A 24,608-nucleotide genomic window follows, 5' to 3' on the forward strand; every position below is an offset into this window, starting at 1 on the left:
GCACGTGTTCTTGGTTTTGCTAAGACACACCACACTCCCATCTCCAGGTCATTTACACATCCTGTTTCCTCTGGAAAATAATACTCTTCCTTTCTCCCTCACCTATCACCTTCTCTGATCACCCAGACAACACTCTGTAATTAATGAATTCCATCTTTCAGCCAACTACTCGCTCCAGATTAAACGCCTTGTTACTCAGTAGGAGTGGCAACTTATTTGTCTCTTCACCCACTTGTTGAGGGCTGGGGCCAGGGCTGATGCAGTGTTATACACCAGGACCTTCTACCTGCCTCAGGGTAGATGCTCAGCAACAATGGTCGTTTAATAACCCAAGCTCCTCCATGGTCCCTTGACAGCTGCAGGGACTCAGTCTTGGACCAGACAATGGTGGAGTCTGCTCAGATGGTGGCCAGCTTTAGAGAAAAAAACTTCTCTCTCTCTCTCTCTCTCTCTCTCTCTCTCTCTCTCTCTCTCTCTAAAGAAAGGACTTATTTAGATCATAATAAAAACAGCTCCATAAAAGTCCCGAGGTCTTGAAGCCAACTTAAGGCCAAGGATTAAAGTCTGGACTATGGCAGGAAGAGGGGTTCCCCCTTGGTTTCTCTCCTTCTGAGACCCCTGACCAAGGGCAGCAGGAGAAGCCCCCAGTGGCTCTGCCTGCACATTCCCACCAGATGTGCTCAGGCGAGGATTTTGAGACCCACAGAGCCCTTCTGAATGAGGCAAGCTGTGACGGGCCACCTGGCTTTCTTCTGGTTACTCTGCCACTTTAAAAGGTCAGGTTGAAAGAGGAACCTGAGCCTGGCAATTTGTATATGGAGGGCTGTTAGCTTCAATTCTGGCGAAGTCCCTCAGGCTAAGGACTTTCTTTTTAAAGTCATCTCGTAGAGCCAGACAAATCAGAAACGTCTACGCCGGTCTATGGAGCAGCTCAGTAGACATCAGTATTGAGGGCTTGGTCAGTGGAGGCTCAGTGGGGTTTCACCTCTCACTTGCTTCCTATGACATGGCCAGCATCACCTAATGCCCCTATTTAGCACAAGCCCCAATTGATTTGCCCCATTTAAAGGGTATTGTGGCAGAGAGAAAGGAGTCATCTGGGATGTTTCAACTCTTTGTTCCTATGAACACTGTTCTGTTTTGCACTTAGAAGTCTTGATGGACTCTGTTTACATTGGTGGGAGGAATAGTTTGCTAAACCTGTCATTGGAGGTTATGTGTCCTTTGATAGCCTCCTAGCCTCAGACTCCGCCTTCTTCAGAGGTTCAGTTCACTCTAGAAGAAGAGGGGACGGGGTGAAGCCACAGTGGAGCAGCCAGAGGCAGAACGGGTCCTGGGGGATCGTGCAGGTGGAATCAGAAGACTGAACGCTGTGACAGATGACAGTGGACGCATCTGTCTTCTTGCCTCTGTTCTCTCATCTTGGAACATCGCTTTCATAACAGATATTCCCCCATAGCACACGAGACACAAGCCGTCCCGGCTCAACATCATCATGATTGGACGGCTCCCATTTGTTCCTTATTGACACAGGGTTGAGCTAAGAGCCCTCTCAAAATCCGTCCTTGAAGAAAGAGCTCTTCATCTGGTAGGGATATCTATGTGTGCAGTGACTCTCAGATCATGTATAATGGCCCCCAAGTTCCTCGCAAGCAGAAGTTATCACAGACCCATCACCATCCAGTAATAATGGCTCCACGATGCCCAGGATCCCCAGAATCCTCATACTAGGGTTCTCCTCTTTGGTTGGCTATCACTTCTTCCTCCATCCCAACCTTAATTCTGTCCTCCACAAAGATGATCTTTGGTGAATGGCAAGAAAACTGAGCCTAAGAGTTGGCCAATGACCAAGTAAGCCAGTCATATCTAACCTGAATCCCCAGAAATTGAGACAAGAATTTGAGGGCTAATGGCTAATTTTGAGAGATGAAGAAGTCCTTGTAGAGGAGAGAGAATAAGAGTCCATTAAGAGGAGCCTATAAAAGGCCAAAAAGGGCAGTGGAGCTTAACCCCAAGGAGGACTTTGGGAATCTGTGTAGAATGTGTACTCCAAACATAACATCAACCCAAGAGGGAGGGGCCTGGGGACTTATGCATCAGCCTTTCAATACTGTCAACACTGAGAAAGACTGGCCCTAATGGATGCCAATTCCCTTTTGTGTTCAGACTGCCACATAGGCAGGCAAAGTGGGCCTTGGCGACCAGAGGATACCATCTGGAAGCTGGCAGTCAGCTCTGTCCCCTGAATTAGGGAGGATGAGGGATATGCGGAAAGTGTTTGCTTCAATACATCAAGCTGGTCATGGAGAAGGGTTAAGCCATGTGCACTGTGTCACAGCTAGGCTTTCTTTAGCTCATTTAGTGTGTTTGAAAATAAATGCGAATGAACTTCCAACATGTGCTGAGCAGTGAGGGTTCACACCACAACCCCACTTCTGGTTTTTACTGGACAATTAGATCTGGGCCCATATTCCCTGGATATGCTCGTTGTGGGTCCACAGGGGTTCCTACTATTCATGCCTACTAGGTATGGGGCCCTTGAGATATTTGAGACCTTCTGCTCTAAAACTCCCATGCTACCCCGATCCCTCTAGCAGCAACACAAATACAGTACCCCAGTCTGTTTTATTTCTTCCTTTTAGAGCTATGAAATGCACCACACTTCCTTCCCATCTCAACCCTGAAAATCCTTGCTAGACTGTTATCAATAAAAGGAACCAGGAGACCAGAGCCCTTGAGCCACAATCAGGCTCCACAGTGGTGACAAATGTTTCCCTTCCGGGGAAACAGGGGGCTTCAGGCAGGGATCATTGCAAGCGTTACAGCCAAGGTAACCCCAGCTATTCATTTATTAAAGCTACTGCTTGTGGATAATGTGCACGCTTGCAGAACTCAGAGTGGGGGAGTCTTCCTCAATCACTCTCCCACCTCGGTTTGTGAGGCGGGGGTCTCTCCCCGAACCTGGAGCTCACGAGTTCAGTGACACCGACCGACCAGCGAGCCTCAAGGATCTGCTTGCCTCTGCTTTCTCAGTGCTGGGGTCACAGGCAGGGATCACTGCAAGCGTTACAGCCAAGGAATAACACCAAGTCACACGGGTGGCCCAACAAACCTCACACAAGAGATTTACTGGGAAGGAAGCACCCAAGAGGGTGGCTGCCTCTGCTCCACCGAGAAGCAGGAGACAACTGAGCAGTAGGCGGGGTTTATATAGGATTTCTGGGGGGTGGGGATGGAGATGGGGGGGGCTGAGCTTTCCAGGGTGGGGATTGGTGAGATTTCAAGTCCAGAGCTTGGGGCGAGTCCGGGGATTGGTGGAGTTTTGAGTCCTGAGCTGGGGCCTTTCACTCTGTAGGGTAGGGGGTGGGGGGGCTAGATACCCCACTCTGTAGAGTAGGGCAGTTAGAGTTGTCTGTGGGTGGAACCTTGTGGCTGGAGGTCCTCACCTGGCCATGCCATGCCTCGAGGGACTTACAAGCATTGCGCCCAGCTTCGAACATGGGTACTGGCTATCGAACTCAGGACCCAACGCTGTGCAATAGCCACCTTATCAACCGAGCCGTCTCCACAGCCCGTATTTGTTATCATTATTAGGACCAATTGCTCTTCATGAATTCGTAGCCACTGCAGGGAGAGAGAGGCTCGCAAATCAGTCCCCACAACATAAACCCTCCAAATTCTTTCCTTTCTCTTACTTTTGAACTCATGAGCTCGCCCCTTCTCCTTGTTCCTTAACACACTCAGTGTTTTAACACTTGGACTTTTCTAATAATTAATTAAATCCCCTCACCAGGAGCTCCAGTTCCCCCTCAATTCTCTGGGAATCTCTCAGCCCTCCAGGGGAGCCGGCACAGTTATTTATTGTTTTTGTTTCAAATCATTATTTAATCAAGAACGGAGAAGGGGGAAAGGCAACCTCTCACTTACACTTCAAAATTTAATTTCGTCTGAATTCCGAGATCAAGAGGCAGCTCGGCCTAATAGGTTACAAAAATACAATCAAGGAGAGAATTTCAATTAAACTGAACAAGTCCATTTACAGGGCTTCAAATGGCCCCGTGGAGAGCGGCAGCTATAAATTTCTTTTTGCTTCCCTGCCATATGGGGAGCCGGGAAATCTCACAGGCTACGCGGCGGCGGAGCACGCAGCTAGAGGGTCCTGCTCGTTCCTTAAGGAAACAACCCTTTGTTTCTCTAAGACAGCAGGGTTATTTTCCTCGCAGGCATCCCTCTTTCTTTGACACTAATTAGGAAGACAGCAGAAGAATGAATTCGTTGACCTGTTGAGGTTCATCTGGGAAGCGGGGGAGGTGAAGAGGAGGGCGGCCGCGGAGAGATTGATTTTCTGGGGACTAGGGCACCATCAGGCTGTGCAGTGCGGCTGACATTGTGTGTGTGGGTGGTGGTGGTGGGGGAGCTGGTCTCCTCACTCCTTCCCTTTCTGTAGGACTTTGAAAGGAATGACAGCTTCCAGCGCCCCCTTTCTCGAAGCCTCGCTGGTGGTCCCCCCAATCTGCCCGCATACAACATCCTCCATATAAACTTTGTTAGACATTTTCCCCAAGCCCGGGTTGAAAGGAAGTAAGCTCAATACATGAGTTTTGCATCCAGGTAAATTTCATTCAGTTTAAAAATGGATGGTTGTTTCTTCTTTGTTTACTCTGCAAAGGTCAATGTTGATTATGCTATGCCTTTTCTCATCATCCCACCCCAAGTCCCCAGGTGTCACTCTCTGTTCTGGACTGTGTCCCCTTGCCCAGTGAAGAGCTTGGATGCTAAGGCTCCCAGGGGAGAGAGCAAGGTAAGCCTGGGTGAATAAGCCTGGGTGGAGGAGTCCATGGGTCGGAGTCTGCCATGGCCAGTCCTCAGCCTCACCTTTCCTGCCTAGAAACAAGAGGCACATCTCCACCCTGTCTTTCCCCAAAGGTTGCTGTCAAGTTCGCTGGTGGATTTTAAGGTCAGGGGTCATTGCTGGGTTTCTTTGGAGTCAATCTTTTTAAAAGTTTCTGTAGTAACAAGTCATGTTAGCAACTACTGTATGCGTGATGCTAGATCCCAAGCCTTGAAACGAGTTTTCACAGGGTGGATGCCTGGCACCTGGTGGGAGTACAAAGCTATTCTTATTAATATTACTACTATTACGATTATAATTGTATGTCTATTTGTGTACATGTTCACACTCAGGTATGTTGGCTTGTGTGTGGAGACCGGAAGTCAATATCAGATGTCCGGTATCTTCCTCAATCATCAATCTTCACCTTATTTTTTATTTATTTAGTTGTTGACATAGGTTCTCTCAATGAACCTGGAGGTTACCCGTTCAGGTAGACTGTCTAGCAAGCAAGCTCAGGGACCCTCTTGTCTCTCCCTCTTCCCCTGTTCTGGGGTCACGGGTACGCACCATTGTGCTTGGCTTTTATGTGAGTGCTGGGGATCGAAACCTAAGTTTAGGGTAACTGACTGAGCTGCCTCTCCTGCTCTTAGTTCATATTTAAATAAGTGGACAGATGCCTTGTCTCATGTCACCATCATATTGACCATGTGTGGTGATATATTGTGTCCCCCAATATATTGTGCACCCTAATAAAGCTTATCTGAGAGATCAGAGGAACAGGACAAGCCAGAGACAACCTCACCTCACCAACTCCTTAGCTCCAAAAAAGATCTACTTCCTGTATACCCACACCTATATGCCTTTCTGTTCTGCCTTCTCACTTCCTCTCTCTGCCCAGCTACATCACTTCCTCCTCCTGCCCAGATCTGTCACTTCCTGTCTGTCTGTCTGTCTGTCCAGACCTCCAGACCTTTATGGTTAACTACTGTTGGAATTTAAGGAGTGTGTCAACATGCCTGACTCTGTTTCCAGTGTGGCCTTGAACTCACAGAGATCTGGATGGATCTCTGCCTCCCGAATGCTAGGATTAAAGGCCTGTGTGCTATCATTGCCTGAATTCTATGTTTAATATAGTGGCTGGCTTTTTCCTCTGATCCTCAGATAAGCTTTATTGGGGTGCACAATATATTGGGGGACACAATCTATCACCACAACCATGTAAATAGGTTAAGATAATCACCCCAAGTTACAGATGATGGTATTTACATATAATTAAGCACATGGGTCTCCTGATCAGACTCTCTGGCTTCAAATTTGAGCTTCTACAAGTAGCTGACTTTGCTCTTTCTAGTCCACAGTGTCCATTATGTCCTCTTGAAGAGACACAATGAAAACATGAGGCAGTGACCTGGCACATACTAGGTACTCAGAGAACATTAGTTACCGATGTTATCCAGGATACCACAGGGAGATGAGATCTCCAAAGCCCACGTTTTAATCACAGATACCCTTTTGCCTTCCTCAGTTTACGAATTCTGTGAAACTACCTTTGACAGATGCCTCATTCTCCTTTTGTCTGTTGGCATCTGTGCAGCAGTTGGCATATAAGTGAGATGACCGACGGCTCTTGTCCCTGACTACGGTACGAGGAGGCAGGAGAAGGTGACCTGCCCTTCTCCTTGGCTCTGATTCACTCCTTACTCTAGACTCACTCTGCAGTTAGTTATGAGAGGCATAATGGAGAATATCCACAGAAAAAAAAGAAAGCCTCCACCAAGCAGTGGGGGGCAACACCATCTCTGTCCCCCTGTCCATCCTCTGCTGATGGACAGGGTAAGCTTCAAAGGCATATGGTCTCTGCCAGTTCTCTTCCCTCCAAATTGTGTTACCTTCCTAGGTCATCGTGCCTCCCAGAGCCTCACTTCCTCCATCTGCAAAATGGGGATGATGTTGACGCATACCTCAAAGAAATTAGGGGGAAAATAACTATGCAAAGTATGTGGTGGTGCCTGACATGGAATGGTAGCCCATTTCCTTCTATATACGAGTCATTTCAAATTGATAAACTCCTATCCACCCTCAGTGCCCAGCTCAAATATCCTCTTATCATAAAGCCTGTTCAGACATCAAGATGGAAGTGTCTGATGCCTCCAGGACACATTATGTTTGCTCCCACCACTACTGTAAAGGGGACTCAGGACAGTCACCAACTGCTTGAGTGTCAAGCATACCCCATTAGAAGGCAGCTTGGTGCTGAGAGCGATTAGCTATTATGTTGTAGTGGTCCTGAAGGTACCAGGGGAGGGAGGGGATCATTGGCAGACTGGAGATGAGATGAGGAGGTAAAATAACCCATTTACCAATTTGTGTGTAATCATTTGACTGTTTCAATAAGCATAGTCTTTCGGTACGGACTGGTGCCCACAGCCGCGATCCTGCTCTGATCACGCTGACTGCTGCCTCCTCCAGACTGCAGGGATCAGGCAAGAGAGCCTCTGGTCATCTTCAACCAACCAGGATCCAGTTCAGAGTCAAGGCCTTCATTTGCATAGTCATACAGGCAAAGCACCTCTTGTGATGTCATTCACTCCCACTTGATGTTTCCACAAGGGCTCTGTGGATGGGACAGTGGGACCTGGGGCACAGGAGGCCCCCGATGCATCCCTAACATCTGTGCCCTGTCCTAGAATTCCATCTCAAACCCCACCTCCAATCTTCAGCTTTCCTTTTCATTGGCTAAATCCTGCTCATATTTAGTTTTCTGGGTCTTCATTACATTCTCTATCTGCCCTAATCCTCATGCCCTTTCCTGTCAGCCTTCCCCCTTTGCAGGCACAGACTCTCTCCTCTGTTCATCTCCAGAGCCAAATTCAAGTCCAGCCCTTTAACAGATGCTCAGTAGGTGTGAATAGACCTGAAGGAATGATTGAGAAGTGTGATTCAGTGCAAATGCCTCTGCTGTTCTGTCTAGTGAAGAAAAGTCTTGGGGCCAGAACTCTTTGGAAGTCTGTGGTGCACCTGGGATCTTGTCTTATTTCTACCTTTGTGATGGAGAAGATGAAAACTAGCCAAGAATGGAGGGAACATGGAATCAGATTTTGGAGTGTACTAAAACACCCAGGAGCCACAAAACCCCAGAAACTCAACCAAGATGAGTGTAGCCATATTGGACGCAGCCACTATTTATGATGGAAAGAGAATTCTCCAGAAAGCAGGACCCTGACTCTTGTCCCTGTTTTACCCATTGACTTACCCACATGGGGAACCACACTTTAGTTATTACTGTGACCTCTGCTATGTCCTCTACCTCCTCTGCTGTTGTACCTATGACACTGCCAGCACCAGCAACAAGCATCACACAGCGTTTGCCACATACAACTGCATTCTAAAATGTTTACTCACAGCTAGTCATGGTGACCCCAGGATGGTCTTATGAACTAGGTCTCACTAGTTGCCTTGTTTTTCAAAATTCAAGGAAACAGAGACACAGAGAGGTGATGCGATGAGTCCAAAGTTCCATAGAAGGGATCTAGAATGTTATTGGAGTTTTGTCCCTGGACCAAGCATTGGGCTCAATGATTAAATTTTGAAGAAGAGATTGTATATTTGCATGCATGCATGCATGCACGTATTGTATATATGCATGTATGATGTATGCATGTGTGACTGTATGTATGCATGTATACATGCATATATAAATGTATGTGAACTCTGAGCTTATAAAGGATTTGGTTGCATAATCATATTCCCTTGCTTTTTTTTTTTTTTTTAACAACCTCACCTTGCCAAAAGTCTTCATTACTCTCTTACATATCTATACTTTTGTTCTTAATAACCAAGGCAGTGGGAAAGAGGTGAGCTCTTAAGGCCTCTTCCTTGCATATAAAGACAAGGCCTGGCTTTTGGTTTTTCTGATAGGTGTGGGCCAGGAGGCTCCTTGGGACATGGAGCATTACACCTCACTGCCACCAAGAGCCTGTGTTCTGGGAAAGAAACTGTCAAGAGCCAGTCTGCTAACATTACTGGTAAGTGAGGGAAGGACAGACGTAGTTCTCAGCAGCACCTTCACGCATGTGTGAGCTTCTTAGGAAACCACTCCAGGCAGGTGAGGGAGTATAAGTCAGGTGTCACCATTGGCCCATTGTAGCTAAGGTCAGTTGAAGCTTCTAGGTAAGCTACCACAGGCACTAGTACATGAGAGACTGGGCAGCCATAGCTAACTCTGGAACATTCTCCTGCCTCTTACTGCACGTCATTCAGATTTACTTATAGTTTTTCTGCAAATGAAGTAATCACACCCATTTCCCAGCTGAGGAAGCTGAGGCTTGTGGGGGCAGATGGGTGAGTTGATTAGTCAAGACTCCTCCAACCCCGGCCTCTGTATCTTGGTAGCACAGGAGATTTAGGGAATTAGGGAATGAGAGGGTTCACGCAGGGGCTTGATACCTGCACATTCTCATGGTCATCCTGAGAAGGAGGTACTTAGGAAGAGCACAGTCAGACACACGTGAGATTGAGCAAAATTAGACCCTGGTGACACAAGGTACCTTGATGTGGAGAAGAGTTTTCCACAACATACTGGAAATACCAATTATGTCAACCAGGCCACGGTGCTGCTTATTGTCACCTCCCCCACTGACCTTCCCACAGGACCCCTGAACTCCTCCTTGTTTCTACCTCACCCTCACTAAGGGGGATGCCTTTTTGGATGTTCAAGTTCTCCTCGTGTAGCTGCTGGCTACAATCTTGCGGCATGTCAAGGCTGACTCTCATCCTGTTTATCCTTTTGCGTTTATCCCCCTCAGAGTCCACAAAAGGCCTCTACATAATTCCTCTTACTGAATGATTCCAACCACCTCAAATGGAATCAGTGCCTCATGTTACCTAGTGAGAAAACTGAGGTGGTATAATTGGCCCAACTAGAGAGACATGAATCCAGGCCTTAAATTCAGATCCCTCCCACACCAAAGTGTTCGAGGTCACACACCAATTACTTTTTGTCGACCCCCGGAAGGGTTTTTCTGCTTTTCCTCATTGCTGCGTTACTAAGTTGGATTCACCATTGTCTCATTCTGTGACTTTGCCCCAGAGCCTCTGAATTTTGATGTTTCTGCCCCATGTGCGGGAGGGATGAGTGACAGGAACTCAGCCCTCAACACCTGAGACTTTGTGTGCAAACACATAAGAAGACACAGGTCAAGCTCAAATTAATAGGAGGAATAAGATCCCAGCTGTCAGCCAGTGCCGCCAGCCAGCTGGTGTAAGAGATCCAGACTTAATATAAGAGTGCCTTTCCCATGTCAAAGGCACCTTTCTTCTGCCCACCCCTAAGACACCTTTCACACATGTCATCTGGAGGCCAGTATCTGTGTTTCAACCCTCCCCCCACCCCCAGAAATACAAGCCTAGGTATTTTAGTTTTTCTTCCTCTGTCTCCCAAGTTCCCAAGCAGAGTGCTGTCAAAGGCTGGTGAATGACCATTTGATTAACCAATAATGAGATTTGGAGCAAGTGGGAAATTTTTATCCAACATTGAATTAATAGGTAGTGTACACTGCCCTGAACTTGGACCTCCACCCCCCACAAGAGTCATGGCAAGACTGGCAGAGGGGATGTGAGGAATACTTACTACACCCCTGGCAGACAGGAAGCCAAGCCTCTGGAGGGGCTGGCTGGGCAGGTGGCTGGACCGGGCCTCTGGGCTGACCTTGCAGTGGTTCTTGGAGCAGTGGCGGGAGTGTGTTCGGCGGGATTTCCGCCCTTCCTCAGGAGACCGACCTCGGTGCCTGGAGAGCAAGAAAGAGATACCTGAAGGCCTTCAGAAGAGAGCCTGATGGAGAGGCGGCTGGACCACCAGCATGTCATCTGAGAATGACAGAGTATGATTGTGCGTGTTTGTATGATTTTGTCCCTGGGTATGTCTGTGTACATAAGAATGCTGGATTGTGTGTATGCTCATTCCATCCACCCTTCATTACTCACCCACTCATCTACTCATTCACCCATATGCCCGCCCACCCACTCACCCACCATCCATCCATCAGTTCATCCATATTCATCCAACCATCCATCATCTATTCTTCTATCTACTCATCAATCCATTGTCTACTCCTCCATCCACTAACCCATCCATTATCCATCTCTCCATCTACCCATCCAATGATTCATCCATATACCCACCATCCATCTATCCATCATCTATCATTTATCTATTTATCTATCCATCCATCCATCTATCCCTCTCCTGTCTATTCAGTCATTCTTTATTTGTTCATTTATCAAATATTTATGGGTGTAGCCATGATGACAAAAGAAGTCCATTATTTGATTTGGTTTAATATCCCTCATGTGCTGTGATTGTCTCATGATACTGTATGTTTGAGCGGGCTTATCTATGTTCCCATGCATACCCATGTGTCTTTGTGTATGTGACTTTACCATTAGTGAGATGGAGTTATTCTATTGAGTATCACCCACAGGGGAAATATGTCTGATAAAAATGACAGAGACAATTTGGGTAAGCAAGACTTATCTTGTCTGCTGTAAAAACCAGAGGAAAGTCTGACCTCTTAGAATATCCACATGTGAGTTATAGTTGTAAACACAAATAACACCATTATGACTTTGCAGTCACCTGGAAATCCCTCACACTCCTCCCTGAATCCTGAAGACGTAGGCAGGGCGGGTGTTACTTTCCCATTTTACAGATGGGAGAGCTGAGGTTCAGAGATGTTTAGGCTCTTGCCTGAGGTCACATAGCTGAAAAGTGGGCCAAACCAAGGCAGGATGTTTCACCTTTAAGAACCATCTTCTCTGGACTTGTCAGACAGTACTGGGGGCAGGTGGTATGAGGAGGTTCACAAAGTGACAGAGGCATTGCTCTGGGCTGAATATTGTCAGAAGGCAGGATGAGGCACTCAGTCTCGAATGCGAGCAGACTAGATTGAGGCTAAGTCTGTGATCACGGAGGAAGCAGCCTCCACTCACGCTAGCTGGAGTGAATGCACCTGGATGCTTGTATGATGAGGACAAGTTCTCATCCTGTTTGGGCTCTGCCCTGCACATGGACAGGAAGGCCCTTGTGTGTCTTGGTCAATCAGAGTGCTGTGTGGCTTCACCTGGTGGTCCCATTTGCAGCTGGAGTCCAGCAGACACACAGAGGTTGGTTGGGAGGGGACATGTCAGGTGCAGAGTTTCTCACACCTGCTCTGTGTTCATATTGCCTGGGGAATTTTGCTCGTGTGTGTGTGTGTGTGTGTGTGTGTGTGTGTGTGTGTGTGTGCACGTGCGCGCGCTCTCTCTCTCTCTCTCTTTCTCTCTCTCTCTCTCTCTCTCTCTCTCTCTCTCTCTCTCTCTCTCTGCCTAGCTGCGGTCAGTGACTATAGTGTGAGATGCAGACACTCAGAATTTTTTTTGAAAACAGTTCTGAGGTGACCATCAAGTGCAGACAATATAGAAAATCATCACACTCACAATATCATGGGGGTCACAGAGAGAAAGGGCTTGAAGTCAGCCCAGAGCCTGGTACAAAGATAAATATTTCTCCCTCTCCCCTCCTCCTCTTCCTCCTCCTCTTCCACCTCACTTTCTCCTCTTCTTCCTCCTCTTTCCACTCTGCTTCCTTCTTTTCCAGCCACCTTGTTTCCATTGAAATAAGGTAAGGCCCTGCCACGTTCCCATCCCCGGGTGTTATGAATGAACACTTGAAAAAAGAGAAGCCCCCAACCTCAGAGGCCCGCTTTGGCCTTCCTCCCACACATCAACAATTCCAAATGTTCTCATCCGCAAAACCTTCTTTCTCTCCTCATCTACAAGAGCACTCCACTCCCATAATTTTCTGATTAGGATGGCCGATGCATCCGCAAAGAGACCTCAGAGTCGGGAGAAAACGGACTCAGAAGGGCCTCAGAATCTGGTACTTGGTGCTGTGTGTCCTTTCATAGGTGGCTCAGCTTCTCTGTTCTGAGACTGGGAAGTCTAGAGCCAGACTCCCTGGTTTTAATGCTAGCCGTATCCCTCAGTTGCTAATCATCAAGTTCCTTAAAGTCTCAGTTTCCTCATCTTCACAATGGGACAATAGGAATGACCTCAAGGGACTGTGGAGAGGGTCGTGGGAGCTGGCACCCCAAAGGCACTTAGCAAGCCTGTGTTCCAGGGCAGCGACTACTGTGCCCCTTCTGCCTGAACAGCAAGCTGGGGCAACTCTGGCCTGGAGAGTGAGAGAGTCCCTTAGTGTGGGACACAGAACTCGGGTCAAGCCGGGTGGGTGAGGAGGTGCAGCAGGGGCAGAGGGGTTACCTGCTCTCGCAGCTGGAGGAGCGCAGTTCCGAGCTCTGAGACCTCGAGGGGCAGCGGTGGTGTCTATGGCGGTGAGACTTCCGGCTTCGAGATCTTCAGAAAAGGGGGGGGAGAGGGGGGAGAGAGGGGGGAAGAAGAAGAAGAAGAAGAAGAAGAAGAAGAAGAAGAAGAAGAAGAAGAAGAGAGGAGAGGAGAGAAGAGAAGAGAAGAGAAGAGAAGAGAAGAGAAGAGAAGAGAAGAGAAGAGAAGAGAAGAGAGCGAGACATTGATTTTGATCTTGTGATACACAAATCCCGGAATTCATACCCCACAGTAGTCTAGGTCACCCCCAAAGGGACTTGTCTCCCAGCCTCACAGGCCAGCTTCCTGCCCGCATCTTAGAGGCTCTCTGCCCAACTAGGCTGAGCTCAGGGAAGTAGTAAGAGGCCTTTGTGGGGAATGTGGATGACAGTGGCCTTGAGATGTGTCCTCACGCTAGAAGCAGTCCTGGCACAAACCACACCCGAGGCAGGAAGCCGCCCCCAAGCCTCCCTCGTCTTTCTCAAGGTCAGGAATCTGCATTTCATTCAGTTTCAAAGGCCAGCCAGGTTCTAGCAAAATACTGACCCATGGCCTAGTTGGACATGAAGGTCAAAGGGTCTGCTGTGCCTCCAGGGCCCCCAACCCTTGCTGGACCCTCTGATGTTTCAAACACATGGAGAAACCATTGCAGACTCTCTAATGTAAAATATCCCTCTCTTAAAGAGACACTCCTTTAAAACACAAAGGTAACCTTCGGTGTGCACAAAACTATTTGCAGAGTCTACTGGGTCTTTCAGCTGCCAGTTTGTGACCTCGGACCTGGGACATGAAGTCATGTCCTTAGCGTGGCGTCAAAGCCTGACAGCCATTAACGGTCCTGTCACCCTGGCTCACTTCAGCCATTCCCAAGGATGGCTCCCAATCCATCCGGGGACGATCACAGAAAGTCAGGTGTGGTCGGCCATGCTTGAATCCCAGTGCTTGGGAAGCTGAGGCAGGAGGACCACCATGAGTGTGAGGCCGCCTTGAACTGGTTCAAGGCTGGTCTGGGTGACATAGTAAGACCCTCTCTAAAAAACAACAAAAACACAAAACGGAGGGTGTGCGGAATGTCGGTGGCTCGGGAACCTGCCTGTTTTTCTCAGCGAAAGAATTAGATTCTTCTGATACAGCTATCAGGCCATATCCATTCCCTGCTTAAGGCCTCCTCACTGCCTTTGTGCTCTGTCCATACTCTGGTCTTGAACCCGCCAGTCTCAAGCAACAGTAGATGTGTAACTCGGCTCGTGCTCTGGCTCAGATGGCAACGACCTCGGTATCGCCCGAATCTAACACATTTCTTCAGGCCCAGGCATTGCGTTCTAAGCCTTTTCCTCCCAGGGATTCTGCTGTTCTTTGCAACAGCTGAGGAAGGTGAGTCCTCTCTCTAGCCCCATGGCACAGTGGGGAGACTGAGGCCAGAGGGTTGAAACTAGGTCCCTAGCATACAGCCTAGGATCCCCTCCTGCAGGAAGCCACCCTCACCCTCAAACCCCATCCCCTCCCCCCCTTGGTGTCCTCATTGTTCAATCTCCGCTACTCAGCCACGCCATCCCCTGTGCCCACTGCCACATGCCAGGGCCTCATGAAGGCATGTCAGATGGAAGGAAGCTAACTCTTGGCCAGTGTGGTAAGAACAACCTATGGCTTCCCGGAAGGCCCTGGGATTCTTGCTCTCTGCTCTGCCCCGTGTGGTTTGCCCAGCTTTCTGACGGTGAACTGCTAGCAATTGCTGGAGAGGGTGACCACCTCAATGTCATCATTATTGCTCCCAGAGCTCTTGAGGCTGACGGACCCAAGGCTACTGGTATCTGAGAACATATGGTGTGTGCTGAGGGTGAAAACTCCAGAGCCACACTCCCTGGTTCCAACACACTCAGGTCACTAGTCCAGTGCCTCTGTTTCTCCATCCTCACAATGGGATCACAAAAGGACCAACTTCAGGGGATCGTAGAGGGAGTCCCGCGATTAATAATTTTTCTCTTGATGGCTTCATCTAAACAAATTGGCCCATAGGGACGTTCCTCCCTGATCTTACTGGAGTCTCTCCTCCTTCCTCCTTAAAGCGTGGTCCACGTCTTTGTGGTGCTGACTGAAATGTCCTCCTCTGTGCTGACCTTGAGTAAAGGGACCCTTGGAGGCAGTCACGCTGAGCGCCCTCCCTCTGTGCCCTGCCTCATCTCTCCCCTCCTCAGAAGCTGGCCTCCTTTCATTCTATTGTCTTTGATCCTCTCTTTAGATGCTTCTTGGCGGGAGATAAAATATTAGTTGATTGGAAAACACATCTCACTAACGTTTACAGAGTATAAAGTAGGTGGGTTGTAACCAAATTTACTTTTAATTTGATCGGGAACCGAACTCCACAGGCAGTCCTGGCTGATTTGAATTTCTACTACCAGCTATAAACTGTGAGACAGCTGGGCCCGAGACAACTTGGGACTCCCAGGGAGTGCTGTACTGTAAACCAGAGTATGGAAACCAGCAGCCAGAGTATAGATGTAGATGCTTGTTCACCCACGCACACATGCGATCACACCCCACAATCCATGCCCACACTACACAGATATGTGCACAGGTAAAGATTGCCATACCCCCCCTGCACAGGATGCAGACATACAGTGTAGAGTGTGCACACAGAGTGTACAGAATTCATACACATGAGTCCACAGTGCTGTATGTGAGAGCTGTTTGCCACCACGCTCATACACAGGGGGCATTCACGTGAACACAGCCAGATCCCATGCTTACATGCGATGTGCCCATGTTACATGCACTGTGTGGACCATGTGCATGGATGTTTGCATGGCATAAAAATATGTAGACATTTATAAGTGATGTGCACACTACACTTATACAAGCTACCTACAAAGATAGGTGTGGTGTATATACTTGTTACACATAGAATGAGCCCTTCAGGCACAAACATATACACTGTGCATTACAAGCACGCATGCACACACACACACATATCACATATACAGTCTGTGAATCCATGCATACTCTACCCCTCACTTTCAAGTGAATGGAAATCCCTCTCCCTCTCTCTCTTTCTTCCTTCCTCCTCCTCAGCCACCGCCCCTCCCTCCCCTGTCCCCCAAGAGAGGCCAGGCCTCCACTTCCTCCAACTGCGCGGTGTGCTCCGGGGGCGTCTGTCTACTCACTGTTTTTTGTGCTTCTTCTCTTCCCGTCGTTTGCTTTTAGGGCTACAGGAGCTAAATGAGAAACGGCCAGTTAATTGAAGGCTGAAAACACAGCAGAGCACCAAGTGTAGTTGCAGATTAAACACAAGCAGGTTGTTGAAATGCCAACATCTTTATGCAGTGAGTTAGGTCAGGGGTCCTGGCTCCTGCCCCTGTGCTGAGCACAGGGTGCCGAGGAGGCCAAGTTCACTCTAGAAGGTTAATAACAGCAATGGTGCTGAAGATCATAGCAGCAACACCTGCACATGAGTCCCTGTGCTAAACACTCCCACTCTGTGTGAACAATCTCACCCTACTGTCCCCACCACCCCTGGGTGGAGGCGCAGCTTGTAAAAGCCCATTTTAGAGATGTGGAAATGAAACCTCTGATTGGCTAAGACCCTTAGGTGAGATCACACAGCCGAGCTGGGGAATGGGCCAGACCGTGGTCCTCTGGGACTGCTGGTCAATCAGTTTAGAAGGGGGTACAACAGCCAGAGAGATACATGAAGGCAGATTGGGTTTGGTAGATTATGAAACATTCTGCCCATGAATATTCGAGTACCAGAGCCCTGGGGCATGGATAGAATGAACAGTGATGAGCCAGGACCCCGGTGTAGACAACCAGAAGTCTGAGAAAGTGAGCCTGCTAGATCAAGCCAGATTAGCTTCACAGGTTCACCAAAAACCCATTGCTGTCTACTGAGGTCCTGGGAGTGGGCGGGGCATTACTTTCATCTTATGACGCCACCACACCAAGTTTGAGTCCCACCTCTGCTGCTCAGGTGAGCGACATCGGACAGGTGACATGCTCTCTCTGAGACCACTCGCCTCAACGATGCAAGGAGGAAGCCTAAGCTGTGTGACCAACGGGATGGGTTCTCACTGGTAGCCAGTGATGCTGGGAATGACAGTTCGCTCATCAATGAACGCATGGAGGCTTTGCCCTCTCTGAACTGCTGCTCTAGATACGGCTGATACTCCTGAAGGAGCCACTGTCACCTGTCAACAGCCCTTAGCTGACAGATTTGGCTCTGAACTTTTTGGCTGTGGCCCTGGTCTCTCTTGTCTTAGTCTCAGTTTCTCCATCTGTCAAATGGGAACCACAAACACACCCACGGCTGAAGGCTGAGATGGGTGGCAGAAAGAGCAAAGAGTAGGGCCCACTTCCCATAAGTCCCTGTGGGTGGTGGAGCTTCACGTTGCTACTGTGGTGTTTGTTCTCTACCCCTTGCCCAGATGTAAGAAACTTAATGGTGGAGTAATGGCGCCCGTGTCTCCTAAGAGCCTTGACTTCCAAGAGCACTGCACAGCCCCAAAGCTGGCTCTAATGGTTCTGGGAAACCAACCCAGGCTTTCATCATTTGAGGGAACTGAGGCTCGGGAAGGCAGAAGGGAACCCAGAGACGGAAGCCCACCCGGGGCATCCGTCCAGAGCAAGCCTGCCGAAGCGGAAGGCCGAGTAAGCCGCCAGAAGAAGCAGCGAGAGTCTTACCTGTGTCTCCTCTTCTTGGAAAAAGACCTGATTTGAAGGAAAGGGAGAGGGAGGGAAGACAGAGGGGAGGGGGAGGGGAGGGGGAGGGGGAAGAGAAAGGGGTGGGGAGTGGAGAGAATAAACACAGGTGAGTCTGAGCAGTTCTTCCTGGGCGATGCTTTAGGGTGATGGGGTCTTGCCCGGCAGGACTCAGGACCCCTAACCGAACCTCCTCCCCCCAACAGATTTTGAAGAACACGAAGCCCGCATGGGAAATGCTGCCTGCCTTGTGTACTGAGGTTCAGGTCAAAGCCACCAAGGCACATGAAAAATTGTCAGCAAGCCTCTCCCAGATGAAGCCGGAGCGGGAGGCATGGGGAAGTTCTCTGTGCTCCCCAAGTCCTCTCGCTGCCACTCGCCTTGGTTGGAGATTTCTCCTCTTCCTCTTTCTCATATTCCTCCTCCCCCTCCTCCTCCTCCTCCTCTCCCTCTTCCACACGAAGAACCCTTGCTAGGCATCGGGCTCTGCACTAAGCTCTGGGCATATGCACGCTCTTTCTGTCCATCCCTGTGGCATACTATGGAGGCCAGTGAGGGTCAGAACTTACTGCCTGGTCACCTCTGTCGGTTCCCCCTCCCCCAGGCTCCCCATCTCCTGCCCTCCCCACAGTCTGCAGCAGTTTCTGGGTCCAGCAGGCTGAGCTACTGAGCTGCTCCTTGGTGGAGCCCAGAACTCTCCACCCTGTGATCCCCGTTGACCCAGCGGATGGGAACAATTTGAAAGTCATAGTTGGGTTTTGCTCACTGTTTTATTTCTGGGGTTTGGAATCTTGAGTGTGAATAGAGGTGAAAGTGAAGTTTTTAAAAGGGTCTTAAACCATGATATTAAGAGAAAGGAAAGGCCCAAACACGTCTCCACTGCCAGCTGCCACCTCCAAAACCAACAGCTGCCATAAACCAAACATTTCATGAACACAGACGTGGAGAAGCTGGACTGGGGGAAGAGAGTGCCCAGGAGGAGGCATCAGGAAGAGCCAGAGTATTCATTCTCAGTCTCCCTTTCCTTCCTCTCTCTCCAGGGTCTCACTAAATTGCCCAGACTGGCTTTGAACTTGTGACCTTCTTGCCTCAGACTCATAAGTAGCTGGAATTACAGGCCTGGAGTGAGAAGCCACCTGGCTTTTGAGATCGAGGCGGGGTAAAGTCCCCCACACTGGGACCACCTGCTCAGCACAGGCAGGTGACGAGTGTCCACCTACACTCATGGGCATGCCCTTGTCTTAGCATCAGGCTCCACGGCAGGAATGATGTACCGCTCTAAATTAGCCACATCTCACTAATCACCCACAACTCTAGACCGGTGGTGGATGTAGCCAGTCGGGCCAAACTGAGTTTGAGACCATTCTAGCAACATGGGGTGAGACGTGCCCCAAACCCCTGGACTGAGAAAACTCTTATTTGGTGCCACTTTGAAGGCGAGGAAAACCCAAATGACCTCTGACCTTTGGTAACCATACACAGCTAAAGCATGCAGGGGCATTGGACGATGTGGGTGAACAAGAATAAATCACAAGCCGCCCTTTCCCTACAATCCACAGCCAACTGCAAGGCTGGGACGACGTACAGAGTGGAGCAGGCTGACTGTCCCATGGACACAGAGTTCCTCCGAGCTAACTGAGGGTGGCTCGTGGGAAGTGGCTCCGTGAAGATGGAAATTTCTTTGCAGAGGAATGGTACCATGGGAATTTTGCATTGCAATATTTCTCAATGAAACGTGTTGGCTCGGCCCCACTGGCCACACTGGCTGCCAGTCTTTCCTCCTCTGTAAACACACATGTGCATTTGACTCCATGCCTGTGTGTGCATGCATGTGTGTATATATGTATGTGTGCATGGATATGTGTATATATGGACGTGTGTGAATGTGTGCATGCATGTGTGTATATATGTTTGTGTGTGTGTGAATGTGTGCATGCATGTGTGTATATATGTTTGTGTGTGTGTGTGTGCATGGATGTGTGTGTATAGTAAACACTTGGACTGAGAGTCCAAATCATAAGAGGCCTTTTTCTGACTCTCCCTGTTCCCCACCCAAGGTGAGGAATCCCTAGTTGTCATGCTCTTCAACACGACCCTGCCCTCTAGGACACAGCCGGAGCCACTCACAGGCCCTTTCCTGACACTTCGGAACATTGATGAAGAGATCATTGTCGGCTTCTGGCTTGGCCTGTGATGTGGCAGACATGGGACAGGACACAGGCCCCTCCCCTCAAGGACCAGGAAGCAGGGGGAACTGCCTGGGTTGCTCAGCTTTTCACTCCTGATTCCCAGCCCCTCTTCTAGGCCAGGCAGGTCCCCCAAACCCTCCTACTTCCTTCTAATCAGCCCCCTGTTCTAGTCCGAGTTAGATTTAATGGATCTATTCCCCCCCCCCCCAAGAGTCCTAACTCGACACTGACGCAAACCAGTAAGAAAACTGCCATAAAGCGAGTGTGCTACACAGACGATCTGAAGTTCTTCCTGGGGCCCTGACCCCTGCCACCCCTGGGGTGTCCCTGTCTGTGGAGGAGGAAGGACAGTACCTGTGTCTCTTATGCTTCTTGGAGCTTTTCTTCTTCTTCTTCTTGACTGGCGATGGGCTGTAGGATGGGGACCTGTGGGGAGGGAGACACGTTGCTATGGGTCCCTTTTCCGTCTTTATACGACGTCTCCTCGGCCCTTCTGGGGACCATATTCAGGGACCGTCCCCACACTGCTAGTAGTTTGCATTTGTGTTAGATGTTATGTGCCTGACCCCGTTTAATCTTTCTTAGGTTGTTGATATAATTGCTTTGCTTTCATTTAAAAAAAAAAAAAAAAGTGAGATTCAGAGCAGTAAAGTGTCCTGCTCAAAGACACACAGCTAAGACATGCATGGTCTGAGATTCGATCAGAGTTCTCTCTGTTCCCAGGTTTGTTTCATTATCACAGCACAGCTACCCTCTTTTTTTTGTTTGTTTGTTTTTTGTTTTTGTTTTTTCGAGATAGGGTTTCTCTGTAGCTTTGCGCCTTTCCTGGAACTCACTTGGTAGCCCAGGCTGGCCTCGAACTCACAGAGATCCGCCTGCCTCTGCCTCCCGAGTGCTGGGATTAAAGGCGAGCGCCACCACCGCCCGTCATACAGCTACCCTCTTAGTTAAATCGGAAAGGCTTTCTTGGTCTCCACTGTGGCTTTCCCGACAAGCTCCGCCCCTCCCATATTCTGTGGTCCAGTCTCTGCTGTCTCCTTGGGAAGCCTCTGTCCCTGAAGTCACAGCATGGGGGCAGCCACCAAAGAGACACCTGGGGAACAGTTTACCCTCTCTAGGGCCATGGTGATGACTCAGCCTGACGCTAGGGTGACCTGATTTCCCATCTTGACCAGCAACTCACAGGCCCTCTGGGAGGATCACAGCTTGTCTCTCGGGTTTATTTCCTCACAGAGACAGCGGGCTTGGGCTGGAAACAGAGGCTGCAAGCTCAGGGCCAGCAGGAGCCTCTCTAATGAGGTAGACCAATGAAGCAGGCTGGCTGGAAGACAATAGGGAGCGGTGAGGACTGCGGAGAGCCAGAGACCAAGCAGCGGCCTCTCAGATGGGGGGTGGGGGTGGGGGTGGGGTTCCGTGTGAGAATGCAGCCCCAGCCTGTTAGCACTCAGGCATTGACACTGGCCCGCTGCTCTCAGGGACCTAGCAGGGCAGACACAGCAGCAGTGGCAGCCAAGATGTGACACTGTAGTTGCTACAGCCACTGAGAACGCTCTCCCTAGGCGCATGCGTCGTATCCTCTTATAAAATGCAAGCCCTTCTCGCCCCACCCCACTTCCACTCTGCTCTCGCTCAGAGGCCGCCTCTGCACCTCTACCCAATAAACCTCCCGTTGTGAGCTCTGTTGCATGGTGTGACTCTGCGGTGCCCCTTGGCTCCAACCCGCCAAGGTCGCCTTCTGCCACTAAACTATCACACAGCCTCTGCCTTTTCCACATAAGGCTCCAGAAACCCGTATTTTTTCCGTATGAAATATCCCAATTTTTAAAGAGTACACACTGATTTTGTTTTCTGAAAACAAAAAAAAACTTGGCAGGCTCAGCAAAACAGATCAGCAAAGAGACATGGATGAGGAACAACTCAACCCTTGAGGAACCGCAACTGTCCCCAGGCTCTCGCTCAGGGGACACTTGCTGGAGGGATGGATAATGAGGGATAATCCCACGGCGCGCTGTGCCCTCCTTCCTCTAAGTTCCGCACACTTCTCAAATCGGGAACTCCATGCACCCCGAGCCCACCCCCTTCCTGACAATAGCTGGAAAGTGGGGGTGTCACCCCGCACTACCCTGAGTCCCACTTGGGTCCATCCTTAAGAGGCGGCCTGAGTAGGTGTGATGGAGAAAACCCCTGTAAACCTGGGCTGTCCCGATGTTGCTCTCTGCTGCCCCCTGCAGGCTCCTATAAGCGCTGTCTGGGTGTGATTCCCTGGCTCCCCTGGAGCCGGAAGACTAGACAAGGTTTTCCCGAGGGGCGCTGGGAATATTTTTCAGCGTGAAAACGTCTTGAAAGAGTTATGTGTAGAAAGAAATTCAAGGAGCTCAAAAGAGCCACGAGCTGGTATCGATATAAAACGTTAATCCTGGCTCTGGAGAGGAGTCCTGGGAATCAAATCCAAGGCAGATTCTGACATCCCCATCCTATGAGCTTTTTTAATCTTCCCATCTCTGAAATGGGCATAATAAAGCCTGCCTGGCAGAACGCGGCTGGGAGTGAAAGGAAGGTGGGTAGCAAGGTGTTTGGCACAAGCCTCTGCACTCCGTGAGTTTCAATCTCTCAAGTTCAGCATCCGTGGTGATCTCGGCTCTTTATGAATTGGTCACACACAATTGCTGAGCACCGTGTCAGCTGCCTCCATATTTCCCTCCTCCTCTTCCTTTATTTATTTTATTTTTTGTGATACAGAGAGTCTCACTCTGCAGCTCAGGCTGACCTAGAAGGCACCCAGGTTGGCCTCAGACTCACAGCAATCCTCCTGCCTCAGACTCCCAAATGCTGTTATTACCCGCACAAGCCACCATACCCAGAGTCCATTTCTCTTCTAATGCTCACCAGGAGGTTGGTATTATTGCTATCATTTGCAGGAGAGGGGAACAAAAGGCACAGGAAGGTGAAGCCCGGGGTACTAAGGTACTAAGGTACACAAGTACTAAGAGGCACAGAAGGCATTTGACCCGAGCTGGAGTCACTGGCAGACTCTAAAGCGTTATTCCCCCTGTTCTGTTCCTTCCCCTGCCCCTGAGTCTTTGAAGTTTCACCCGTCTTCAGGACCCTCACCTCCTTCTCTTCTTCCTGGTCGATTTCTTCTTTTTCTTTTTCCCCCTGGAGGAAGGTGGTGGTGTCAGGTCCCTGTCTTGAGAGGCACTGTGGGAAAGGAGAAGGCAGCATGAGAGGGTCCCTTGGCTCCCTGGTCAGGGCTGTCACAGCCAGAGAAAGGGAGAGGAGCCAGCTCCTTGGCGACTCACAGACCCACGGTGAGCATCTGATTGCCACCTCATGGCTGATTCGGTCACACCTCGGATTAAACATCTTAAATAAGGACTTAATGCCCACCTAATGAGACAGACACTGTAGTTACCCAAATGCCAATTGATTATTTAAAACAAGGTTTATAGAGGTTAACCGCCCCTTAATAGATTTATTATTGAATTTGCAAATGGCTCACCTCGGTAAATAAATCACTTTAAAAATAATGAATTGGCAGTTCAGCCCGCTCCCTCCCCAAACCGTCCCGTCTACACTTCCTGCTGTAAATTTCACAGGAGGCAGAAGGTGTGTTGAGCAGAAGCTGATTATTAGAAGTGTATTTGCGTGGGTCTAATGTAACAAGATACATATCTGACGCTGCTTCATGGAACCTCAGAAACCTCCACTCTTCAGGAATAATTATTTCCCATTCAATTAAATTCAAACGCTCAGGGTTGCCGTCAAATGAAGTCAAGTTATCTTGTATAACTGGGGCAGGCTCCAGGGGTGGAGAGAGAGAGAGAGAGAGAGAGAGAGAGAGAGAGAGAGAGAGAGAGAGAGAGAGAGAGAGAGCACTATCCTATAGCAAAGAGGCAGCTATGGATTGAAATCTGTTTGAGAACGGAAATGTGAGCTCAGTTGGCCTTTACTGGAACAACTAGTGTTATTTTTTATTAATTTAGTAGCAATGAAACTAGCCGTGGTATATTTATTGTGTACCAAGAGTTTTTATATCTTTTGACATAAAATATTTAGAAGGCACTGCGTTTGGAGGCCAGAGGACAACTTTGGGTTTCATTTATTAGGTGTCATCCACTTTTTTTTTTTTTTTTTGAGACAGGATCTCTCACTGGTCTGCAGCTGACCAAGTAGATGAGACTGACTGACCGGTGACTATCAGGGACCTCCTGACTCCACTTCCCCAGCGCCGGGGTCACACGTGTGGGCTGCCACACCTTGACTTTCTTTTTCTTTTTTTTAAAACCTGCCCCCGGGAGTGAACTCAGGTCTTTGTAGTGACAAGGCAGAGCACTCAGTTGAGAAAGCCCCTCTCTAGGACAGGACACCAGGATGATTCTTGTTATTTCATTTCACAGGTGAAGAAAATGAGGTCCAGAGAGTTGCGCGGACCTACTGTTGGCCACACAGCCAGGAATCATCGAAGCTGGGACTCGAACCCCTGTGATTCCTGCCCTGTGAGCTGCCTCAGAGCCCCAACTGCCTTCTACAGCCAG

At 49.3% G+C, this 24,608-nt stretch overlaps 1 protein-coding gene across 1 annotated transcript in view; it reads right to left on the minus strand.

Annotated features, from left to right (window-relative positions):
• Srrm4 (serine/arginine repetitive matrix 4) overlaps positions 1-24,608 on the minus strand; it is a 166,225-nt gene that overhangs the window by 13,818 nt on the left and 127,799 nt on the right. Inside the window, exons 3-8 of the mRNA XM_037198640.1 lie at positions 23,185-23,271; positions 20,428-20,499; positions 17,867-17,893; positions 16,354-16,404; positions 13,133-13,225; positions 10,464-10,620 (exon numbers count right to left, since the gene is read on the minus strand). Of these exons, the coding sequence (XP_037054535.1) occupies positions 10,464-10,620; positions 13,133-13,225; positions 16,354-16,404; positions 17,867-17,893; positions 20,428-20,499; positions 23,185-23,271 (487 nt within the window). The remainder of the gene's footprint in view (positions 1-10,463; positions 10,621-13,132; positions 13,226-16,353; positions 16,405-17,866; positions 17,894-20,427; positions 20,500-23,184; positions 23,272-24,608) is intronic.

The sequence above is a fragment of the Peromyscus leucopus genome, chromosome 23 (assembly GCF_004664715.2).
Source record: "Peromyscus leucopus breed LL Stock chromosome 23, UCI_PerLeu_2.1, whole genome shotgun sequence".
Lineage (NCBI taxonomy): Eukaryota > Metazoa > Chordata > Mammalia > Rodentia > Cricetidae > Peromyscus > Peromyscus leucopus.